We start from the raw sequence: 23,952 nt of genomic DNA, 5'->3' as shown, positions 1-23,952 counted from the left end.
GTCCCCTCACTCCCCCCTCACTCTCTCCCCCCTCACTCTCTCCCCCCTCAGTCTCCCCCTGTCCCCTCTCTCCCCCCTCAGTCTCCCCCTGTCCCCTCAGCCTCCCCCTGTCCCCTCATTCCCCCCTCACTCTCCCCCTGTCCCCTCACTCTCTCCCCCCTCAGTCTCCCCGTCCCCTCACTCCCTCTCTCCCCCCTCAGTCTCCCCCTGTCCCCTCACTCACTCTCTTCCCCCTCACTCTCCCCCTGTCCCTCACTCTCTCCCCCCTCACTCTCCCCCTGTCCCCTCTCTCCCCCCTCAGTCTCCCCCTGTCCCCTCATTCCCCCCTCACTCTCTCCCCTCTCACTCTCTCCCCCTCACTCTCCCCCTGTCCCCTCTCTCCCCCCTCAGTCTCCCCCTGTCCCCTCAGTCTCCCCCTGTCCCCTCTCTCCCCCCTCAGTCTCCCCCTGTCCCCTCATTTCCTCTCTCCCCCCTCAGTCTCCCCCCTCACTCTCTCTCCCCCTCACTCTCTCCCCCTCACTCTCCCCCTGTCCCCTCACTCCCCCCTCACTCTCTCCCCCCTCACTCTCTCCCCCCTCAGTCTCCCCCTGTCCCCTCTCTCCCCCCTCAGTCTCCCCCTGTCCCCTCAGTCTCCCCCTGTCCCCTCATTCCCCCCTCACTCTCTCCCCCCTCACTCTCCCCCTGTCCCCTCACTCTCTCCCCCCTCAGTCTCCCCCTGTCCCCTCACTCCCTCTCTCCCCCCTCAGTCTCCCCCTGTCCCCTCACTCCCTCTCTCCCCCCTCACTCTCCCCCTGTCCCCTCACTCTCTCCCCCCTCACTCTCCCCCTGTCCCCTCTCTCCCCCCCTCAGTCTCCCCCTGTCCCCTCACTCCCTCTCTCCCCCCTCACTCTCCCCCTGTCCCCTCACTCTCTCCCCCCTCACTCTCCCCCTGTCCCCTCTCTCCCCCCCTCAGTCTCCCCCTGTCCCCTCACTCCCTCTCTCCCCCCTCACTCTCCCCCTGTCCCCTCACTCTCTCCCCCCTCACTCTCCCCCTGTCCCCTCTCTCCCCCCCTCAGTCTCCCCCTGTCCCCTCATTCCCCCCTCACTCTCTCCCCCCTCAGTCTCCCCCTGTCCCCTCAGTCTCCCCCTGTCCCCTCTCTCCCCCCTCAGTCTCCCCCTGTCCCCTCTCTCCCCCCTCAGTCTCCCCCTGTCCCCTCTCTCCCCTCACCCCCCGGGCTCAGTGCTGCCCTCTCCCTGCCGCCCCCCGCCCGCCCGCCTGCCTGTTGTGTGTAAGATGGCGGCGGCGGCGCTGGCCGGCTCTCCCTCTCCTGCGCTCTGGGTGAGTGTCCGCTCGGGCCGGCCTTGCCCCGCGCCCGAGCCCCGGGGCCGCGACCTTGGCCCCCGACCCCCCCCGGGCCCGGGGCCCTCACAGCCGGCGGGCAGAGGCTTCCCCCGCCGCCCAGCTCCCGGGGAGCCGCCGCTTGCCTGCTCCCTCTCCCAGCCCCTCCAGCCCGGCTCCGGCTCCGGCAGCGGGGGCTGCGGCCAAACTGCGAGGCCGGGGCCTGGGCCTGCCGCCGGAGCGGGGGCCGGGGGGGGTGAGGCCGTGCGAGGGCCGAGCCTCACACCGGGAGCCGAGGTCGTTCGTGCGGGAGCGGGGGAGAGGCGTCAATCCCCCGGCCCCGGGCCTAGGCCGCAGGCCTCGGGCTGGCGGTGGCGGCGGTGCGGGGAGAGGCGGCTTGTTGTCCGGCGGGGGGGGGGGGAGGGCGGGATGTGAGGGGAGCCCCCCCCCCCCGGGGGAGAGGGGACTGAGCTGGGACCCCCCCCCCACACAATGTGGAGCCCAGAACATTCTCCCCCGGGCTGCCCGAGCACCTCACCCCAAAAGCCAGACTTGCATTTACATAGCGCCTGTGGCGGCCACCCTTCGCCCCATCGCGCTTCACAGCCTTTTGGGGCTTGTGGTCACTGCTGCAATTGTAAGTGTAGGCAGCCGGTTTGTGCACAGCAAGCTCCCACAGGCCGCAGCGCTGCTCACCGCCTCGATGCTCTGTTTTGTTGTTGTGTTGTCTGAGGGGTAAATATTGGCCCCAGGGCACCGGGGGTAAATATTGGCCCCAGGGCACCGGGGGTAAATATTGGCCCCAGGGCACCGGGGGTAAATATTGGCCAGAACATCGGGGGTAAATATTGGCCAGAACATCGGGGGTAAATATTGGCCAGAACATCGGGGGTAAATATTGGCCAGGACATCGGGGGTAAATATTGGCCAGGACATCAGGGGTAAACATTGGCCAGAACATCGGGGGTAAATATTGGCCCCAGGACATCGGGGATCAATATTGGCCCCAGGGCACCGGGGGTAACTATTGGCCAGGACACCAGGGGTAACTATTGGCCAGGACATCGGGGGTAAATATTGGCCCCAGGACATCGGGGGTAAATATTGGCCAGGACACCGGGACACTCTTCTTCGAAATAGTGCCATGGGATCTTTTACATCCACCTGAGAGAGCAGACGGGGCCTCGGTTTAACGTCTCATCGACCGACAGCAGTGTGATAATGACCAGATCATTATGTTGATTGAGGGATAAATATTGGCCCAGGACACAACCTTCTGACTCAGAGGCGAGGGTGCTCCCCACTCAAGCCACGGCTGACCTTGCTATCTATTAACTCCACTTCAACCTCTCCCACCCATAGCCCCAGAGACTTTTATCATTGTGATGCTGAAATGTTATTTATTTTCTTTGCCTCTTCCCCTTCTAAATTCTTCTTTTTTTTTTAACCACCCCCGGCATCCAGCATTCTGACAAGTGGATTACATTTGCAGTCTCTTTGGGCAAGTGAGTGGAGCCTTTCGGACGATTCGAATTTGTGGAACTTTACGCAGCGCGCTGGGATTTTATAAATCGGACCGTGAATTTCTCCTGGCGACTTAATGAAAGGTTGTTCTCGTGCAAACGGCTGGTTTTTCTTCCTCCCCGTCCCCTTCCTGGGAGAGTCTGAAGTCCTGGTGTGAAAGAAAGAGGGAGATTAACTTTGCTTGGGGAAAACGTCAATGCTATGGTGAACTGCTTCTTTATTCCGAGAAATCTTTTTTTGTTATGTGTGGAACTGGTTCAACACCGAGATAAGGGGTAACACTCGTGTGGATACTGGGAGTCATTAGCCATGGTAAAACTTGCCAATCCGTTGTATACCGAGTGGATTCTGGAGGCAATTCAAAAAGTTAAGAAGCAGAAACAGAGACCGTCGGAGGAAAGGATTTGCAATGCTGTGTCCTCATCCCACGGATTAGACAGAAAAACTGTCCTGGAACAACTTGAGCTGAGTGTGAAAGATGGGACAATCTTAAAGGTTACAAATAAGGGACTTAATTCTTACAAGGATCCAGACAATCCAGGACGGATTGTGCTCCCCAAACCTCGGAACCAGTCGAAGTCCGATGCTAAACACAGCGTCGACTGGAATAAACTTCTCAAAAGGGCAATTGAGAGCTTGTCGGAGCCCAATGGGTCATCGTTGAAGAATATTGAACAGTTTCTGAGGGGGCAGAAGGATGTGATCGCAGTTTTTGGAGCTGGCGTTTCCTCGCTCCTCCATCAGCAGCTGAGGCTGTCCCTGAAGCGCTCTCTCAGCCACGGCAGGATTGTCAAGGACGGGCCTCTGTATCGGCTGTCGCGCGGCAAATCGGCAGGTGATGGCAAGCAGGGACATGAGACCATCTCCTGCCTTCCACCGGTTAGCCTCCTCACCCACGAAAAGGACAAGGTAGGTGGCATTTGGATGAAGACGGAATCTTGTGTTTTAAATTGATGCTTCAACAGTCAAAAGAGCCAACTGTAAATTACTGATTCAAGAGAAGCCGAAAGTGTTTCGGCAAAGTAATTCGAGGAATGATGGAAGGTTTTGGTCAGGAATGTAATCCCTGCTCTTAATTCCAATTTGTCCCCTGTGCTTGTAACACATGGGTAGGGAGAGGATTCAAATACTTTCAAGTACCAAAAATGTCCACTTCAGTTGAGAAAAGACTTCAAATCTGATAGCCAATGATGGAAGTATTCAGCAATTAAGTTTCTGACTTGAGTGTTTTGTGACCACGTCGATTTATCATTCATGTCGGCCGTATAAATACTTCTATTTGGTGTCAAACTCTGTGGTGGAGGTATAACTAACCTGGAGTTGCAGGAAGCTTGCAGTATTTGCACAGTTTCTGTGTTGTCTCTTTATGTAAAGGAACTCAGGCTTGATTTTAAAGGCTCTGACAGCTTTATTATTTATTTAGTTGGTGAATATACTTCTACAAGATGACCCAGTTGAGGTTCAAAGCTTGTTGAATACGGGTTTCTGTAATAAATATGAATGCAGTGCACAGAATAGTTGCAACGCGGGGCTGCGTGGTACAATGTTTTGAGATTTCTTGGAGCTCAGATGACTGCTGCTGTCGACCCTTATTGCTTAATGTTTTGTTTTCAACTGTGTGGTTCTCGGTGCTGGAAAATGCTGTCATGGATCACAAGGTCCGACTGCAAGGTCCATTTCTTTCTCGCAATTAATACCGAGCAGTGTCAAACTCTCTGTGTCACACACCGCACACATTGGGCAGTGTAAGCCCTCCTGAATTGCTCATTCAGCCCTCAGAAAAGCTCCAGGACGCACCCTTTCAGGGTTTGGTGCTGTGCCAGCATGGGTCTGGACTCGGGGCACTGTAAATGGGATGTGCTCTCCAAGCCCATATTTCAGTGCTGTTGCCTTGCTGCCTTCATTTGTTTGTGCACCTTGCAAAGAGCGGGTCTGTGTTCGTCAGAGATAAACATTTGTTGTTGCAGCTCGTTATGTTGGAGGTTGTGTCCGTAAAGGTGCAAAGTGAGGACATCCATCGATGAGACTTGTTAACCTGGCTGTCTGGTATTGTGCTGGTGTAAGGAATGTTTGGGCTGCATTTACCCACTGTCAGCAGCCACTGTGCCCATAAAAGTACTTCAATGTGTGAAGGTAGTTGAGCTATTTCAATGTGTTATGGTACCATATAAATAAAAACATCTCTCTTTTTTTATACTTGTTGCATAAATTGCAATTCTTTACAACAGCAACTTGTATTTATATAGCGCCTTTAAGGTAGTGAAATGTTCCAAGGCGCATAACAGGAGTGTTATGAGATGTAAAGAATTTGACACCAAGTCGCATAAGTAGAAAGCGGGGCTGGTGACCAAAAGCTTGGTCAAAGAGGTAGATTTTAAGGAGTGTCTTGAAGGAGGAAAGAGAGGTAGGGAGGCGGCGAGGTTTAGGGAGGGAGTTCCAGAGCTTAGGGCCCAGGCAACAGAAGGCACGGCCACCGATGGTGGAGCGATTATAATCAGGGATGCTCAGGGGGGCAGAATTAGAGGGGCGCAGACATCGCGGTGGGTTGTGGGGCTGGAGGAGATTACAGAGATAGGGAGGGGCCTTTCACGTCCTCAGGACATCCCATAGTGCTTCACAGTTAGTTAATTACCTCGGAAATACAATCATTGTTATGTAAGCAAGTGTGGTAGCAAATTTGAGCACAACAAGGTCCCACAAACAGCAGGGAGGTAAATGACCATTTAATCTGTTTTTGGTCATGTTGACTAAGTGATAACTCTTGGCCAGGCCACGAGAACTCCCTCCCTGTTCTAATAATGTTTTAGGATCTTTTATATCCACCAAAACCTGTACAGTGGGGGAGGGGAGGGGGGATGGGATGGGAGGAGATGGGCTGGCGGGATGGGGGGAGGGGAGGGGGGGCTGGCTGGCTGGGGGGATGGTGGGAGGGGAGGGGGGGCAAGCTGGACGGGGGAGGAGAGGGGGGGGGCTGGCTGGCTGCGGGAGGGGGGGCTGGCTGGCCGGGGGATAGGGGAGGGGAGGGGGAGGCTGGCTGGCCGGGGGAAGGGGGAGAGGGATGGGGGGGGGGGGTTGCTGGCCGGCCGGGGGGGTGCCTCGGTCCAACATCTGGTCCTAAAAGCGGCACCTCCCAACAATACAGTAGTTCACTGGAGTACCGGCCTGGGTTGTTGGATTATGTGCCTGTCCGGGAGTGGGATTTGAACCCACAACCTATTGCCTTGGAGGTGAGAGTGCTGCAAGTGAGCCAAGCTGACGCTATGCAGGAAGGGAATGGAGAGATTGCTACTTCTCAGTGAATTGCTGTTACATCAATTCAGACATGCGATCATAAAAGTACACACATTCAGCAACTCGAGCAGGTGTACAGATACCTTGCAAGTTACGGTGCGAATTCTCAAATCTCCAATGTCGCTTTCCTTCAATTTCAGTTAGAATGTTGTCTTTGGCTGTTGTCTTTGGGCCTGGTCTAGAATTTATCGATTTAAAGTAATTGGTAGAAGGATTAGAGAGGAGTTGAGGAGAAATCGGCCTGAAAGGGCGGTAGAGGCAGAAACCCTCATCGCATTTAAAAAGTACTTGGATGTGCACTTGAAGTGTCGTAACCTACAGGGCTACGGACCCAGAGCTGGAAAGTGGGATTAGGCTGGATAGCTCTTTGTCTGGCGTGGACACGATGGGCCGAATGGCCTCCTTCTGTGCTGTAAATTTCTGGATTCTACTATTCTATGATTTATATTAAACTGGTATCAAATGTTCCCTTAATTCTTAAGGGGTTGCAAGCTTTGATACCAGGAAGCTGATCAGATAATATTGTGTGTTGCTGGGCCAGTCACAGGTGTAACATTTAGCAGTATAACTACACAGTGGTTATCTACCGTGCTGACAATGTGCTATTAAGATTTACTTTGGTGATATTTTGCCGTGTAGGATAGTGCTCTCGACTTATATAAGGACATAAGGAATAGGAGCAGGAGTCGGCCATTTGGCTCCTTGAGCCTGCTCCGCCATTTAATACGATCATGGCTGATCTGATCTTGGCTTCAACTCCACTTCCCTGCCTGCTCCCCATAACCCTTCACTTCCTCTATCGTTCAAAAATCTGACTGTCTCCACCTTAAATATATTCAATGACCCAGCCTCCACAGCTCTCTGGGGCAGAGAATTCCACAGATTTACAACCCTCAGAGAGAAGAAATTCCTCCTCATTTCTGTTTTAAATGGGCGACCCCTCATTCTGAAACTATGCCCCCTAGTTCTAGATTCCCTCACGAGGGGAAATATCCTCTCTGCATCTACCCTGTCGAGCCCCCTCAGAATCTTATACGTTTCATTAAGATCACCTCTTATTCTTCTAAACTCCAATGAGTACAGGCCCAACCTGCTCAATTCATACGACAACCCCTTCATCTCAGGAATCAACCTCGTGAACCTTCTCTGAACTGCCTCCAAAGCAAGTGCATCCCTCCTTAAATAAGGAGACCAAAACTTGGAGGTAAGTATCTCTGTGTATCGCTGTACCTGAAAAGTAAGCTTTGATGTTACGCTTGTAATTTGGAAAAACCTTCAGTGCCAGTGTCCAAAACTGTCCAGTTACATTTGATTAATTAGCTCTTGCGATGTCAGTGTTGTGAGCCAGGTCACGATGATTGGCCATCCCTAGCTGCCCAGGAGAAGGCAGTGTTGGACCTTCTCCCTGAACCGCTGCAGTTCTTTTGGTAATGAACCCCCACCACCGTGCCCAGGAGGGACTTTCAGGATATTTACCGAGCGATGAAGCAAGGAGGTCAACTTGGAGGGGATGATGTTCCCATCATTTTGTTGCTCTTGCCCTCAGCAGAAAAATTCTCAAAGTTGTCCTGGAAATAGGCAAGTAAAATACACTCATAGTTCAGGATCAAAGGTAGTCCCTCGGAATCGAGGAAGACTTGCTCCCACTTTTGGAATGAGTCCTTAGGTGGCTGAACAGTCCAATACGAGAACCACAGTCCCTGTCACAGGTGGGACAGATAGTCGTTGAGGGAAGGGGTGGGTGGGACTGGTTTGCCGCACGCTCCTTCCGCTGCCTGTGCTTGGTTTCTGCATGCTCTCGGCGATGAGAATCGAGGTGCTCCAATACTGCATACCTTGAATTCCGACTTTCATAATTTTACATGCTATGGGAGGGATAGACTCTGGAAAGACTGGTGAGAAACTCATAATTGACCTCTACGTGTGTCCAGGGAAATATTGTGACACATTATTGTTCACAACTATTCGCAGAAGTAGAAACTCGTGAAATATCTCCAAATCAAAGAACTTTATCAAACTGATGGTCGCAAACACATTAAAAGCCTGTGGAGTCTGTTTATGTTTATTATACGGCCGTACTCCACCAAACTGTCAGAACCAAAGTGCTGGGAGTGCCACTCGGCAATTTGGTATCGACCTCCTTGCTGCACGTTCAAAAGAGAAGAGAAATCTGTGGTTTGATGGCATGAGGATTGGGCGGTAAATGCCTGAGGATTGCAGGAGGAAGGGAACATTGAGTGACCAGAGAAGTCGTACATATTGGAGGACATAGAATCATAGAAATTTACAGCATGGAAGGAGGCCATCGTGCCTGAGCCGACCGACACAGAGCTATCCAGCCTAATCCCACTTTCCAGCTCTCGGTCCGTAGCCCTGTAGGTTACGGTTCAAGTGCACATCCAAGTACTTTTCAAATGTGTGGTGAGGGTTTCTGCCTCTACCACCCTTTCAGGCAGTGAGTTCCAGACCCCCACCACCCTCTGGGTGAAGATATTTCCCCTCAAATCCCCTTTAAACCCCCTACCAATTGCTTTAAATCTATGCCCCCTTGTTCTTGTCCCCTCTGCTAAGGGAAATGTGAAAGAATACAGAGAAACTATGTGACAAGTCTTGATCTCAAGTTGTTGGGAATGTAGGACAATGTATTTGAAGCCCAAAAAGAAAGAATAGAAGCAACAGGTCAGGACTATTTCAAGGGGTTTCTGCAGATGTTCCCAATAGTCAAGTATTGGGCTTTGTAGAGTTAAACTGTGTTGAGAAGAAACTATTTGAAACGAATGAGGAAAGAAAGATTTTTGAAGGTTCAGCAATAGAGAGTTGTATTTGAGGTTAGAGGAATTGGGTGAAGAATATGATAGATGAAGGAGGACAAAAGTTGGAGCCAAAAGTAGCTGTGGCGATATTTTTGAGAGGTGTAACAAAAATTGTGTCTTTGAGGGATTTAAAGAAACAAGATTTTCACAGCCCCAGTTAGGGCACAGAGAAGCCCCTGATGCAGTGATTTGGCCTCAGAGGCTGGGGCCTGGGGGCACCTGTGGTGCCAGTGAAGGAAGCTGTAAATGCAAAGTGGAATCGTTAGTGAAAGTGTGGCCTGTGGTGAATGAAGAGGTCATTCAAATGCAGCAGGAACAGAGTGAGAAAGAAATATCAGTCCGGGGGAACCCAGGAGTTACCGGGGCGATTTAAGAAAAGGATTGGAGGGGAAGTCACCAACAGCCGGACAGGCACAGCAATTTGAGAGGAATCTGGATAGCCATAGACGCAGCTTTGTTGTCGTGTTTCGAAGTGCCGGACCCTTATCAAAGGTGGTAGTGATGCACACATATGTGATTCACCAAAAATGTTCTGGAGGTCATAACAATGAGCCAAGAGGTCAGCTTACTCTTTAGAAAAGTGAGTAACAGCACCATTAGCGTGTGAGAGGAACGGCAAAGCTTCACAAGAGTCATGGGAGATTGATCAGGGTCTCGGAGTTCATGCGGAAGCAGCAGTAAGACAGCATTTGAAGCTTCTGTTCACGTTGAGTGAGTAACACAGCTCGAATACAGCCTATGAAGAAAGGTTGAGCAGGTTGGGCCTGTACTCATTGGAGTTTAGAAGAATGAGAGGTGATCTTATTGAAAGGTACAAGATTCTGAGGGGGCTGGACAGGGAAGAAGCAGAGAGGATGTTTCCCCTCATGGGGGAATCTAGAACTAGGGGGCACAGTTTCAGAATAAGGGGTCGCCTATTTGAAACGGAGATGAGGAGGCATTTCTTCTCAGTGGGTCATGAATCTTTGGAATTCTCTGCCCCAGAGAGCTGTGGAGGCTGGGTCATTGCATATATTTAAGGTGGAGATAGACAGATTTTTGAACGATAAGGGAGTCGAGTGTACTTTTGTTTCTCCCCTCCCCCTTTCAGTGTTTAAGAATCTGTTCTTTCCGAACATTTGCCATTTCTGACGAAGGGTCATCGACCCGAAACGTTAACTCTGTTTCTCTCCACAGCTGCCTGACCCGCTGAGATTTCCAGCATACTCTGTTTTTATTTTAGATTCCAGCATCTGCTGTGTTTTGCTTTTGTATAAAGGAGTCACGGGTTATGGGGAGCGGGCAGAGAAGTGGAGTTGAGGCCAAGATCAGATCAGCCATGATCTTATTGAATGGCGGAGCAGGCTCGAGGTTCCGACTGGCCGACTCCTGCTCCTATTTCTTATGTTCTTACGTTCTAATAGATTTACTGAAGTCAGGGTGCCACAGACTGATCAAGAGACTGGACTGGATGTGATGGGAAGTGTTCTTGCAATAGACTATGCTATCTTCACTTAAAATTGCAACTTGAAGGTGAAGTCAAAAAGAACTTGTGTGGTGCACATACGCTGGGCAAACATTGTGGGCCAAATAGGCGTAGACTGTGAGTGAGGATGGAGGGAGTTGGATCGTCCTGTGTTACCCGCCTGGTGTCTGAAACCATTGCACCATAAGCAGTGGTACATGGGACAGCTCAGACATGCATTGCAAGTCCGAGCATAAATGGGACATTGGTCTTCAGCTAACCCATTTGAAAGCTCTTAGAGTTTACAGTTGTGGCCCAGTGCTTCCTTCAAGGTGTGCAAAATGCTGCAGGTTTAAAAAAAAACAGTTTTTTTCAGTAGAAGCAGTACCTTGACTGTTGTAGACCGAGGCTATGCAGTGGTTAGCAGAAAGAAAGACCAGCATTTCTCTAGCGCCTTTCACGACCACTGTACGTCCCAAAGTGCTTTACATTTTGGAGTGTAGTCCCTGTTGTAATGCAGGAAACACGGCAGCCAATTTGCGCACAAGCAAGCTCCCACAAACAGCGATGTGATAATGACCAGATAATCTGTTTTTGTTATGTTGATTGAGGGATAAATATTGGCCCCAGGACACCGCGGATAACTCCCCTGCTCTTCTTCGAAATAGCGCCGTGGGATCTTTTACATCCACCTGAGAGAGCAGACGGGACCTCGGTTTAACCGAAAGATGGCACCTCCGACAGCGGCTCTCCCTCAGCACTGCACTGGGGTGTCAGCCTAGATTTTTGTGCTCGAGTCTCTGGATTGGGACTTGAACCCACGACCTTCTGACTCAGAGGCAAGAGTGCTGCCCACTGAGCCCCGGCTGATCCTCGGTGCGATAGCAACACTATCTCTGCTTGTAAGACTGATGATATCCCACTTCTGACTTTGTCACCGGAGTTATCTGGTCAGCCGCACTTGTGGAGGTATTTGATCCCTTCAGGCTGCTGCTTCGAATGGAACACACACTCTCGTCTTTTCAGCTTGACACGAAACAGAATGTATTTTTATATTGGAGAGCTTTTACTGTAGCTGTTATGATGGCATGTGACTTAATATTGGTATCTCTGTGTCTGCGCTGCTTCTCATCACCTGTTCCCTCCTGCTATACCATCCAGCTGTTGCCCATAAGGAGGTTAGGGATTCGATTAATTCCCAGTCAGTTATTCTTTGTCTACACTGAGGCTTCAGTGTCTATCGACATTTATAAAAGCAGAGAAAATGTTTGCTGACGCTCAGTTTCCTGAGCAGCGAGTGTTCAGTCCTGTCTAACGGAATGAGAATTGACGTTAAAGTACTAAGCCATGGTAATACCTTCATCTGATTTGGACGTACTGCTGTAACGATACTTTCAATATTTGAGTAGGTAGTTAAATAACATGGAAAAACCGAGCCGATACATATGATGGACATCTTGAAATGGAAACATAAGCATTGATGTTGTTTGAACTTGGAAGGCAAGTGGCATGTTGGCCTTCATAGCGAGAGGATTTGAGTATAGGAGCAGGGAGGTCTTACTGCAGTTGTACAGGGCCTTGGTGAGGCCACACCTTGAATATTGTGTGCAGTTTTTGTCTCCTAATCTCAGGAAGGGCGTTCTTGCTATTGAGGGAGTACAGCGAAGGTTCACCAGACTGATTCCCGGGATGACAGGACTAACATATGAAGAAAGACTGGACGATTGGGCCTGTATTCACTGGAATTTAGAAGAATGAGAGGGGATCTAATAGAAACATATAAAATTCTGACAGGATTGGACAGGTTAGATGCAGGATGAATGTTCCCGATGTTGGGGAAGTCCAGAACCAGGGGTCACAGTCTAAGGATAAGGGGTAGGCCATTTAGGACCCAGATGAGGAGAAACTTCTTCACCCAGAGAGTGGTGAACCTGTGGAATTCTCTACCACAGAAAGTAGTTGAGACCAGTTCGTTAGATATATTGAAAAGGGAGTTAGATGTGGCCCTTGCAGCTAAAGGGATCAAGGGGTATGGAGAGAAAGCAGGAATGGGGTACTGAGGTGAATGATCAGCCATGATCATATTGAATGGTGGTGCAGGCTCGAAGGGCCGAATGGCCTACTCCTGCACCTATTTTCTATGTTTCTATGAAAGCACCATGCACAATACTGGTGAAGATCATGTGACAGATAATCCCACTCCTGACATTAGGCCGACACAGACTCGATGGGCCGAATGGCCTCCTTCTGTGCTGGACTGTTCTATGATGGTCTAATGTCTGACAACACAACAATAAATCAAGTGCCCCTTGAAACGACAAATTAACCAATAAAACTTTTTAAACATTAAACGGTCAAATAAAAATGTGGTTGCCGGGGTGACGATACACTCCAGTTCCTCCGGTGCCTGGAAGGCCGCGAGCGTACTAGTGGATACCGTGTGTTCCATCTGCAGGGACACCCTGGCTCCGATGCTGTCTGAAAACACAGGTTGGAAATGAGTGCTATAGTGCATTCTCTCAAACTCTTGGGCAGGGGGTATTGCAGTGAGTAAAAAGGATGTATACTGCTTCTGTAGTGGGATGGAGAAGGAGGTCACAAGCTGCTCCGTTTTACCGTATGGACCATCTTGTGGCTGGCTCGGGGTGGGTATTAAAAGTAAGCTGTGAGTTCTCGTCTGCCAGGTATATGAGAGTGACAAGGGGTAGAGGCAAGCAAGGGAAAATAACTTGTTAAAATTTGATCAGTTGTGAACATTGCTGTGGTGTGAGATTGTTTAAAAAGAAAAAACTTGCATTTATATAGCGCCTTTCACGACCACCAGGCATCGTAAAGCACTTTACAGCCAATGAAGTACTTTTGTAGTGTAGTCACTGTTGTAATGTGGGAAACACAGCAGACGATTTGCGCACAGAAAGCTCCCACACACAGCAATGTGACAATGAACAGATAATCTGTTTTTGTTATGTTGATTGAGGGATAAATATTGGTCCCAGGACACCGGGGATAACTCCCCTGCTCTTCTTCAAAATAGTGCCCTGGGATCTTTTACATCCATCTGAGAGCAGACGGGGCCTCAGTTTAACGTCTCATCTGAAAGACGGCACCTCCAACAGTGCAGCACTCCCTCAGCACTGCACTGGGAGAGTCGGCCTAGATTTTTGTGCTCAAGTCTCTGGAGTGGGACTGGAACCCACAACCTTCTGACTCACAGCCGAGGGTGCTGCCCACTGAGCCACAGCTCAGATGAAAGATGTGACTGATGACATGAAACAGAAACAATAAATCAAGAGCTACACATTGATTTGCATTCAGTGCTAAAAAAATACTTTTGAGTTCTAAGAACATAAGAAATAGGAGCAGGAGTCAGCTATTTGGCCCCTCGAGCCTGCTCCACCATTCAATAAGATCATGGCTGATCTGATCCTGGCCTCAACTCCACTTCCCTGCTCACTCCTCATAACCCGTGACTCCTTTATCATTCAAAAATCTGTCTATCTCCATTTTAAATATATTCAATGATCCAACCTCCACAGCTCTCTGGGGCAGAGAATTCCACAGATTCACGACTCTCAGAGAAGAAATTCCTCCTCATCTCCGTTTTAAATGGGCGACCCTTTATTCTGAGATTATGCCCCCCAGTTCTAGATTCCCCCACGAGGGGAAACATTCTCTGCATCTACCCTGTCGAGCACTCTCAGAACCTTATAGGTTTCAATAAGATCACCTCTCATTCTTCTAAACTCCAACTTCTGCTAAACTTCCGCACTGTAACTAATCCGATATGGTTTGATGATGTGTTCGATGATGGTATTTACAGTACCTACATTAGTTTGCATCCTGTCTCGCTACATACAGTCTCTGGAATGTTGTATGGAGTGAGACAATGGCATCAGCAGGTTGGAAGCCGTTTAACATTTTACACCAGAGTGGGAACAGGAGTCGAGGAAGATGGGGGAAAGAGCTGATGTCAGCCACAGTATATTTGGACAATTCTTTTATGACTACAAAAGAAACTATGATGAACCATACAGGTTTATTGTTACAAAGAGTGAACATTGCATAAAGATGCTGCATAATTGATGGCAGGTAGTAATTATTTTATCCTTATTCTGTAAGTTGCAGCTAAATGTACTTTTCCTTTGTGATAATCTGATAATTGGGTAATCTTGCCAGTTTAACGGAAAATGGATGAAAATGACTTGTGCTAAGTTGAATATATATTTATTTGCATGAAAAGTAAATTATATCGTGATACTGTGGTCCTGAATCTCAGTAGAAAACATCGTCTTGTTTGAAACTTTGGTTCCTCCAGAGAGTTCAGTCAGCCATGGACCAGGGTGAAATACTGATGGTCACTGGTCGCTCACTGATGGTAGTCGGGCCAATTTGAGAAATTAAGAGTATCACAGTAGTATATCACGTGATTTACATTTTTTTTCATGCACCAATATGTTAAGCAAGTGTGATGACCATGTTTGGGTATAGTTGAATGTACCGTTGGATTGTAGCCTGATACCCCGGGTACAGTGTTACAATTAAAAATATATGGACGGTCGGGAGATTGGTGTTTGGGCAGATTTTGGAGTCCTACACAAAAGTAAATGCGATTTCCCCTCATCCTGCTGTCGCTGCCTATGTGCTTTGCTTCCTTCGCTTGGGATGAGTTCCAAGGCATCTGCACAAGTGCTGTTGATATCAGTCCAGTAATGGGCTGAGGGGGAAGGGAGTTTGCTATTGGTGCACATTAATTGAGTCATTGGCTTTATCTGCAGGAGTGAGTGGGTCCGGCCGAGAACCTACAAAAGCTGTAAGTGTGGGTTAGCGATAGAGCCTTTCCCTGCTTGCTGAATGTGACAGGTTGTCCCACTGTGCTGGCAGGCTGACTAAATATAACTGAGAATGATACACACGGCATTTATTGTGGATTTACAGACGGTAAGATATAAATGCTTGAGAGGTCCCTGGGTTTGTTTGGAGCCTCTGGGAAGCCCCGACTTAACGTGCTGTAGCAAACCAGCTTGAAAGCGATCTGCACGATTCAAAATAAAGGTCTGCGGTATCAGAATGGTGTGCTGATCAATGTTTGCAGTTGATAAGTGATTGCAGGGGCTTGCTGCTGTTGCTGGTGCCTTTTACTAATGATGAAAGTGAAACTGAAGTGTATGGTCGACCCTTTGAACTTGGTTATAAATGTTTGACAGACCTGCAAACTCCCCACGCTCTGCATTTTAGTTCTGGTTGAGTTCTGAGAGGAATTGACAGGATTAGTGAACGTTCCTGAGGCTGAGAACAGGGACAGGACCCAGGCAGAGAACGGGACTGTGTAATTGAGCCGAGTGGGACACTCCATTGGTAAACCCGTTGCCGTGGAGTGCTAGAATGTGGCTGAGCTCCCCATCTCAGTGCACCAGTGGTGGGGTGCTTTCCCCACACACAGAGCAGTGGGTTTTCTGCACCAACGAACACATTGCACACTGGCATTGTCAAACGAGCACACCAAGTAGTCTGCCCACATTTGAGTCATGCGATTGCATTTGCCACCTGGGATGGAATTAACCTAAAAGAGAGAAAAGTCATGGAAAGCCATAAAATAAAACCGCTCCTCAGATATATTTTGTCTTGCAGATTTTGAAAATTGTGGGTTTATAATTAGAAAGAAAAAACTTGCTCGTCAGCCATGGCTCAGTGGGCAGCACTCTCGCCTCTGAGTCAGAAGGTCGTCAGTTCGAGGCCCACTCCAGGGACTTGAGCACAAAAAAAATCTTGGCTGACACTCCCAGTGCAGTACTGAGGGAGTGCCGCACTGTCGGAGGTGCCGTCTTTCGGGTGAGACATTAAACCGAGGCCACGTCTGCTCTCTCAGGTGGATGTAAAAGATCCCATGGCACTATTTCGAAGCAGAGTAGGGCGAGTTATCCCCGATTTCCTGGCAATATTTATCCCCCAATCAACATAACAAAAAAACAGATTATCTGGTCATTATCACATTGCTGTGTGTGGGAGCTTGCTGTGTGCAGATTGGCTGCCGCATTTCCCACATTACAACAGTGACTACACTCCAAAAGTACTTCATTGGCTGTAAAGCGCTTTATGACATCCGGTGGTCGTGAAAGGCGCGATATAGGCACTATATAAATGCAAGTCTTTCTTTTATATACCGCCTATCATGACCTCGGGACGTTCCAAAGCGCTTCACAGCCAATGAAGCACTTCTGAAGTGTAGTCACTGTTGTAATGTAGAAAACGCAACAGTGACTACACTTTGAAAGTACTTCATGGTTATAAAGGTTTTGGGGCGTCCAGAGGTTGTGAAAGGCGCTATATAAATGCAAGTCTTTCTTTTGGTTGAGAGATAAATATTGGCCAGGACACTGGAGTGAACTCCCTTGCTTTTCTTCGAAATAGTGCCATGGGATCTTTTGCGTCCACCCAAGAGAGCAGACGGGACCTCGGTTTAACATCTCGTCCGAACATTCAGTTACTCATGCAAAGCTTTGAATAAAACCTCAACATTTGTTTGGGAAGTTGAAAAAGAGCTAACTTGGTTGGATAAAGTAAAAGGTAGCATTTCTAATTCTCTGCTGTGTATGGTTTGAGCAGATTTCTCAAGCATTTCCCTGTGTCTGATAACGTGTCGGCTTGTGGAGAAGAACCGATTAAGATTGCAAAGGCCTGGCTGCATTGTGTTCCTGCTGATGTTTGAGTCTTAGAATCATAGAATAGTACAGCCCAGAAGGAGGCCATTCGGCCCATCGAGTCTGCACCAGCACGCTTGACGAGCAGTCCTGTTAGTCCCACTCCCCCGCGCTCTCCCCACATCTTTACTTTTTTTTATCCAATTTCCTTTTCAAGGCTGCTGTCTGTATCTGAGTCTGCCTCCACCACCCTATCAGGCAGTGCATTCCAAATCCTAACCACTCGCTGCATATAAAATGTTTTTCCTCACGTCGCCTCTGGTTCTTTTGCCAATCACCATGAGTCCGTTCCCTCTGGTTATCGACCCTTCAGCCATTGGAACCCATTTCCCTTTATTTCCTCTATCTAAACCCACCATGATTTTAAACGCCTCTATCAAATCTCCCCTTAGTCTTCTCTGCTCCAAGGAGAACAACCCCAGCTTCTCCAGTCTATCCACGTAACTGTAATAATCCCTCATCCCTGGAACCATTCTCGTAAATCTCTTCCGTACCCTCTCCAAAACCTTCATGTTCTTCCTAAAGTGTGATGCCCAGAATTGGACATACTTTGTCTATGGGACGCTGCTGTCAGTTTTTGTGTTTGAGTTCAGTCATGTTTTAGTTCTGCAGTGGCTGCCTTTGGCTCGAGTCCTGGCTGCATTTCTATAAATAGCTCGGGGTAACATGAGATCGTACAAAGTAATCCCCCCCCCCGCCCCGGACCCCCAGCGCACCTTGCTTCAGCTGGGAAGACACGGCAGTTTTACATAAGAACATAAGAAATAGGAGCAGGAGTCGGCCACCTGGCCCATCGAGCCTGCTCCGCCATTCGATAAGATCATGGCTGATCTGATCTTGGCCTTAGCTCCACTTCCCCGCCCGCTCCCCATAACCTTTTATTCCCTTATCGCTCAAAAATCTGTCTACCTCCACCTTAAATATATTCAGTGACCCAGCCTCCACAGCTCTCTGGGACAGTTTTGTGTAAAGCCTTGGTGTGCAGGTGAGGTGTTTGGAGGTATTATATTGCGCATCATTGGCATCTTATAGATGTTGTCGTTGCTATCCAGCAACCATTTCTGACTGAATAAATACATAAATACTGTGGCTATGAGCAGGTCAGAGGCTGGGTATCTGCGGCGAGTGTCTCACCTCCTGACTCCCCAAAGCCTTTCCACCATCTACAAGGCACAAGTCAGGAGTGTGATGGAATACTCTCCACTTGCCTGGATGGTGCAGCTCCAACAACACTCAAGAAGCTCGACACCATCCAGGACAAAGCAGCCGCTTGATCGGCTCCCCATCCATCACCTTCAACACTCACTCCCTCCACCACCGGCGCACCGTGGCTGCAGTGTGCACCATCTACAAGATGCACTGCAACAACTCGCCAAGGCTTCTTCGGCAGCACCTCCCAAACCCGCGACCTCTACCACCTAGAAGGTCAAGGGCAGCAGGCGCATGGGAACACCACCACCTCCACGTTCCCCTCCCAGTCACACACCATGCTGACTTGGAAATAAACCGGCTGTTCCTTCATCGTTGCCGGGTTACAATCCTGGAACTTCCTCCCTAACAGCACTGTGGGAGCACCTTCACCACACGGACTGCAGCGGTTCAAGAAGGCGGCTCACCACCACCTTCTCAAGGGGCAATTAGGGATGGGCAATAAATGCCGGCCTTGCCAGCGACGCCCACATCCCAGGAATGAATAATTTAAAAAGTGCAACATCATATCCTGGGTTCTCCTTTGCCATTTCCAGCCAGCTTCACGGAGGTCTCTGTGATGTGTTTTTTTTCTGAATTTCTACTTGTGAGGTCAACAGTAACTTGCATTTCCCTGTGGGGATAAAACTCCAAAAAGCCAAAACAGCCCGCAAGAGCCCTGTGATTTGCTGACATTGTTTGGTCTGACTATTGTGTTTGATGCACCTATTTAATTAAGACTGATGATATTTTTTTCCCGATTTCTTCTCAGACTTGAAAGGGCTTTGTTTTGTGACAGAGATTCATAAAAGCCAGAATGTTTCCGTTCTAGGAATTCAGACTCGCTTTGATCATCCTAGCTTTTAACTTGCTATTATTCTGGATGAGAGAAAGAAAGTGGTGTCCACCTGTCTAGGACCCATTTGTTTCCGAGCCAGACTCTTGCTTTGTCTTGTGGAGAAGTTGGAAGTTAGACAAGAGTTGGAGCCAGTACTTGAAATAAAACTCTTCAGCAAGAGTCGACACAACCGCAAAATCCATAGATTAACATTTCACTTCGCAATTCGAGAGGCCAGATGTATTTCTGCCTCTAAAGGCTGCATATTTAGCACTTTTTTAATTAAAATATTAGCTTGCACTCACTGATTCTCCATATTTTTGCAACTTAAGTTTTTCACTTTAATTTTGCTAACTTTCCGATCCCAAGGCAAATGCATGTTTAACATAGAACATGGTAACAAAAGTCTAGCTTTACTAAATTAAATATCCATAAGTTAGAATGATACAATAACAACTCATATTTATATAGTGCCTTTACAGTGCCAAGGCGTTTCCCAGGAGTATTATAAGACAAAATTGTTGACACCGAGCCACATAAGAAGAAATTAGGACAGAGGACCAAAAGTTTGGTTGGTAGTTTTTAAGGAGCGTCTTAAAGGAGGGTAGAGAGGTTTAGGGAGGGAATTCCAGAGCTTGGGGCCCAGGCAACAGAAGGCACGGTATAGAAGGCGGCCATTTTGCCATCGTGCCGTGCTGGCTCTTTGATCGAACTAATCCCACTTCTTTACTCTTGCCCCATATAGTCCTGTCATTTTATTCCCTTCAAGTATTTATCCAATTCGCTTTTGAAAGTTACGATTGAATCTGCTCCCACCGCCCTTTCAGGCAGCGCGTTCCCGATCACAGCAACTCGCAGCGTAAAACATGTTTTTTCATGTCGCCTCTGGATCTTCTGCCAATCACCTTGAATCTGTATCACCTGGTTATCTCTCCCGTCTCCCACTGGAAACAGTCTCTCCTTATTTACTATCAAAACCATTCATGACTTGGAACAACTCTATCAAATCTCTTCTTAACCTCTGCTCTAAGGAGAACAAGCCTAGTTTCTCCCAGTCACTCCACATAACTCAAGTCCCTCATCCCTGATACCATTTTAGTAAATTATTTCTGCACCCTCTCCAAGGCCTTCTCATCCGTCCTAAAGTGTGGTGCCAGAATTAGACACAAAACTCCAGCTGAGGCCTAACCAATGTTTTTTTTTTAGAGGTTTAGCTTAAGGTCCTTGCTTTTGTATTCTCTTCCTCCATTAATGAAGCCATTTGCATTTTTAACAATCTTCTCCAACGTGTCCTGCCACCTTCAAATATTTGTGTACACACACCCCCAAGTTTCTCTGTTCCTGCACCCCTTTTACAATTGTACCATTTAATTCTTCCCCATATGCCCAAGTCTAGGTTATTAATATGTATCACAAAGAACATTGGTCCCAATACCAAGCCCTGGGGACCACCCCGGTATACTTCCCTCCAGTCTGAGAAACAACTCTCTGCTTTCTGACTCTTAGCCAAATTTGAATCCATGCTGTCGCTATCCCTTTAATCACATGGGCTTTAATTTTGCTAACTAGTCTATTCTGTGGTACTTTGTCAAACACAATTTGATAGTCCATATACACATCAACCGCACTGCCCTCATCAACCCTCTCCGTTACTTAATCAAAGAACTCGATCAAGTTATTCAAACATGATTTGCCTTTATCAAATCTGTGCTGACTGTCATTTATTAGCCTATAATTTTCCAAATGTCAATTAATTCTACCCTGGATTATAATCTCTCAAAGTTTCCCCATCAATGACGTTTGGCTGACTGGCCTGTAGTTATCGGGTTTATCCTTCTCTCCTTCTTTAAACAGGGGTATAACATATGCAGTGCTCCAGTGCTCTGCAACACCCCCATCTCCAAGGAGGATTGAAAGATTGTGACCAGAGCCTCTGCAATTTCCACCCTTACTTCCCTTAGTAACCGAGGATGCATCCCATCCGGACCGGGTGACTTTTCTACTTTGAGTTCTGCCAACCTTTCATCCAATGTCTCCTCCTTTACTGTGACAGTGGCAGCATCCTCTTCATTAGTGAAGACAGAGCCAAAGTACTCATTTAATACCTCAGCCATGCCGTCTGCCTCCACAAGAAGATCTCTTTTTCGGTCCTTAACCAACCCAACCTTTCGTTTGACTACTCTTTTACTTTTATGTGTTTTTGAAATGGTTCCCTTTTATGTTAGCTGCCAATCTATTCTCACACTCACACTTTGCCTCTCTTATTGTCAGCATCAGCTGTGGCTCAGTGGGCAGCACCCTTGCCTCTGAGTCAGAAGGTTGTGGGTTCAAGAACCACTCCAGGGACTTGAGCACAAAAATCTAGGCTGACGCAGTGCAGTGCTGAGGGAGTGCTTTCCGAGGCCCCGTCTGCTCTCTCAGGTGGGCGTCCTGGCCGATATTTATCCCTCGATCAACATAACAAAAACTGATTATCTGGTCATTATCACATTGCTGTTTGTGGGAGCTTGCTGTGCACGAATTGGCTGCTGTGTTTCCCACATTACAACAGTGACTACACTCAAAAGTAGTTAATGGCTGTAAAGCACTTTTGAGACGTCCGGTGGTTGTGAAAGGCGCTATATAAATCCAAGTCTTTATTCCTTTTTTATAGATCTGTGTACTTCCTGTATTCAGCATGGTTATCGATTGTATAATGAACCTTATAATTGTCATAAGCCTCCTTTTTCTGCTTTATTTTCTCTATCTTCAGTGATCCAGGGAGTTCTATCTTTCGATGCCTTTCCTTCCCCCTCATGGGAATGTGCTGACTCCGTATCTGAACCATCTCCTCTTTCAAAGCCTCCCCATTGTTCAATGACTGTTTTGCCGACCAATTTTTGATTCCAATCCCCCTGAGCCAGATCCCTCTTCAACTCACTGAAGTTAGCCTCCTCCAGTATTTTTACGCTTGACTGCACCGTGTCCTTTTCCATAACTATTCTAAACCTGATGAGATTCGGTTCTCAAGTTGGGCCTTTCCGTGGATTAAGATAAAATGATGTTTAGTATGATTTTGTTAGCAGATGTTATCATCTGACATTACCTTTCCCTCTCTTCCCTTTATTTAATTTCTATAACAGTAATTGTTGTGTTCAGATATAACGGCTGTGTAAAAGATTTTACATATAATAAAATGATGCTGCTATGTCAACAAGCAATTGAACACACAGAGTGTCAGCGTTGAAGTTGTGCTGACAGTGCTTTTGTGTGTATATTCTTGCGGTCTATTCTTAGCTGAACTGTACTCATTCTCTTACATTTTGAAAGGGATTAGCGATAGAGTGACTGAGCTGCAGGGGTTCGGCTGTAAATAACCACACCACCGACAGTATGCTGAGCAGAGCATGCACAGAATGCATCTCATTTCGACTAGTTGCAGCAAAGTCTCTTGTCTTGCAGTGAAAAACAAAGAGAGCTGTTCAAAGCATCCACTGCACCACCAAAGGCTGCCTGAGCGAACCGTGGTTTTACATGTGGTCTGGTAACTCGGCAGGGTAGTTGCACCATGGCATCGTTCTCCGTGGAGGCACGGCTGACAACTCTGTGCTGTCAGAAAACGCCACCTATTCAAGGACCGGCAGAAACATGGAGCGGAACAACCCCCATCAGTCAGTGTTGAGAGCAAAAGCTGTTTCTGAGCCCCCCGTTGTTATTTTCTCTCGTCGCACAAATGCACATTTGTGATTGAGGGCACACCAGCTCAAGAAATAGGAGCAGGAGTCGGCCATTTTGCCCCTCGAGCCTCTCTGCCATTTAATAAGATCATGGCTGATCTGATCATGGACTCAGCTCCACTTCCCCGCCTGCTGCCCATAACCCTTTATTCCCTTATCACGCAAAAATCTATCTATCTCCGCCTTAAATATATTCAGTGACCCAGCCTCCACAGCTCTCTGGGACAGAGAATTCCAAAGATTCTCTAAGAGAAGAAATTCCTCCTCATCTCCGTTTTAAATGGGCGACCCCTCATTCTGAAACTATGCCCCCTAGTTCTAGACTCCCCCAGGAGAGGAAACATCCTCTCTGCATCTACCCTGTCGAGCCCCCTCAGAATCTTATACCTTTCAATAAGATCACCTCTCATTCTTCTAAACTCAATGAGTACAGGCCCAACCTGCTCAACCTTTCCTCATATGACAAACCCCCTCATCTCAGGAATCAAACTGGTGAACCTTCTCGAGCACAACTTGCTGTCCCTAAAGCAGAATGGAAGAACTTGTTCCACCATTTGCATCCAATTTTTTTGTGGTTTTTGGATCCCGTTCTCTGTGATTCGGATCGTAAGTGGGTCCTCGTTCACCAGGAAGCACTCAACACTAGTTTGCATCGATGCTGGATGAAATTTAGAATCGAAGATGTAAAGAATCATGGATGCCATAATAAGCGCTTGAGCCTCGAACTGGGACTTTGTTCTAAACTGTACCAATAGTTAGTGGGTGGCACTCATCAAAAAAAAACAGCTAGAAAGGTTAATCATTGTGGCAAAGTCAGACTATGTCAAAGCATTGACGTTTTTTATTGTTAACTGGTCGGAAAGCTGGCCTGCAAGTGTTCCGATGCTGTTGCAGAAAGGGATTGTGCATTTCTCTCCCCGTGTAGGGACAAGCAATGTGTGGCATAGTCACAAAGGCAAAATACTGCCGATGCTGGAATCTGAACTAAAAACTAAAAACTGGAAATGTCAGCGGGTCAGACAGTGTCTGTGGAGAGAGAGAAACAGAGTTAATGTTTCAGGTCGCTGACCCTTCGTCAGAACTGGCAATAGTTCGAAACGTGTGGCATTGGACTGCTGAATG

General features: G+C 48.0%; 1 protein-coding gene across 1 annotated transcript in view; it reads left to right on the top strand.

Moving 5' to 3' along the window:
- The first annotated feature begins 1,252 nt into the window (after nt 1–1,252).
- The window catches only part of LOC139235128 (histone acetyltransferase KAT6A-like), a 211,541-nt gene continuing 188,841 nt past the window's right edge, over nt 1,253–23,952 (top strand). The window contains exons 1-2 of the mRNA XM_070866337.1: nt 1,253–1,318; nt 2,783–3,751. Of these exons, the coding sequence (XP_070722438.1) occupies nt 3,152–3,751 (600 nt within the window). The 5' untranslated portion in view covers nt 1,253–1,318; nt 2,783–3,151. The remainder of the gene's footprint in view (nt 1,319–2,782; nt 3,752–23,952) is intronic.

Source organism: Pristiophorus japonicus, chromosome 22 (assembly GCF_044704955.1).
Source record: "Pristiophorus japonicus isolate sPriJap1 chromosome 22, sPriJap1.hap1, whole genome shotgun sequence".
NCBI classification, from domain to species: domain Eukaryota; kingdom Metazoa; phylum Chordata; class Chondrichthyes; family Pristiophoridae; genus Pristiophorus; species Pristiophorus japonicus.
Note: the sequence above shows the minus strand (reverse complement) of the source record. Positions and strands in the feature narration are given on the sequence as shown.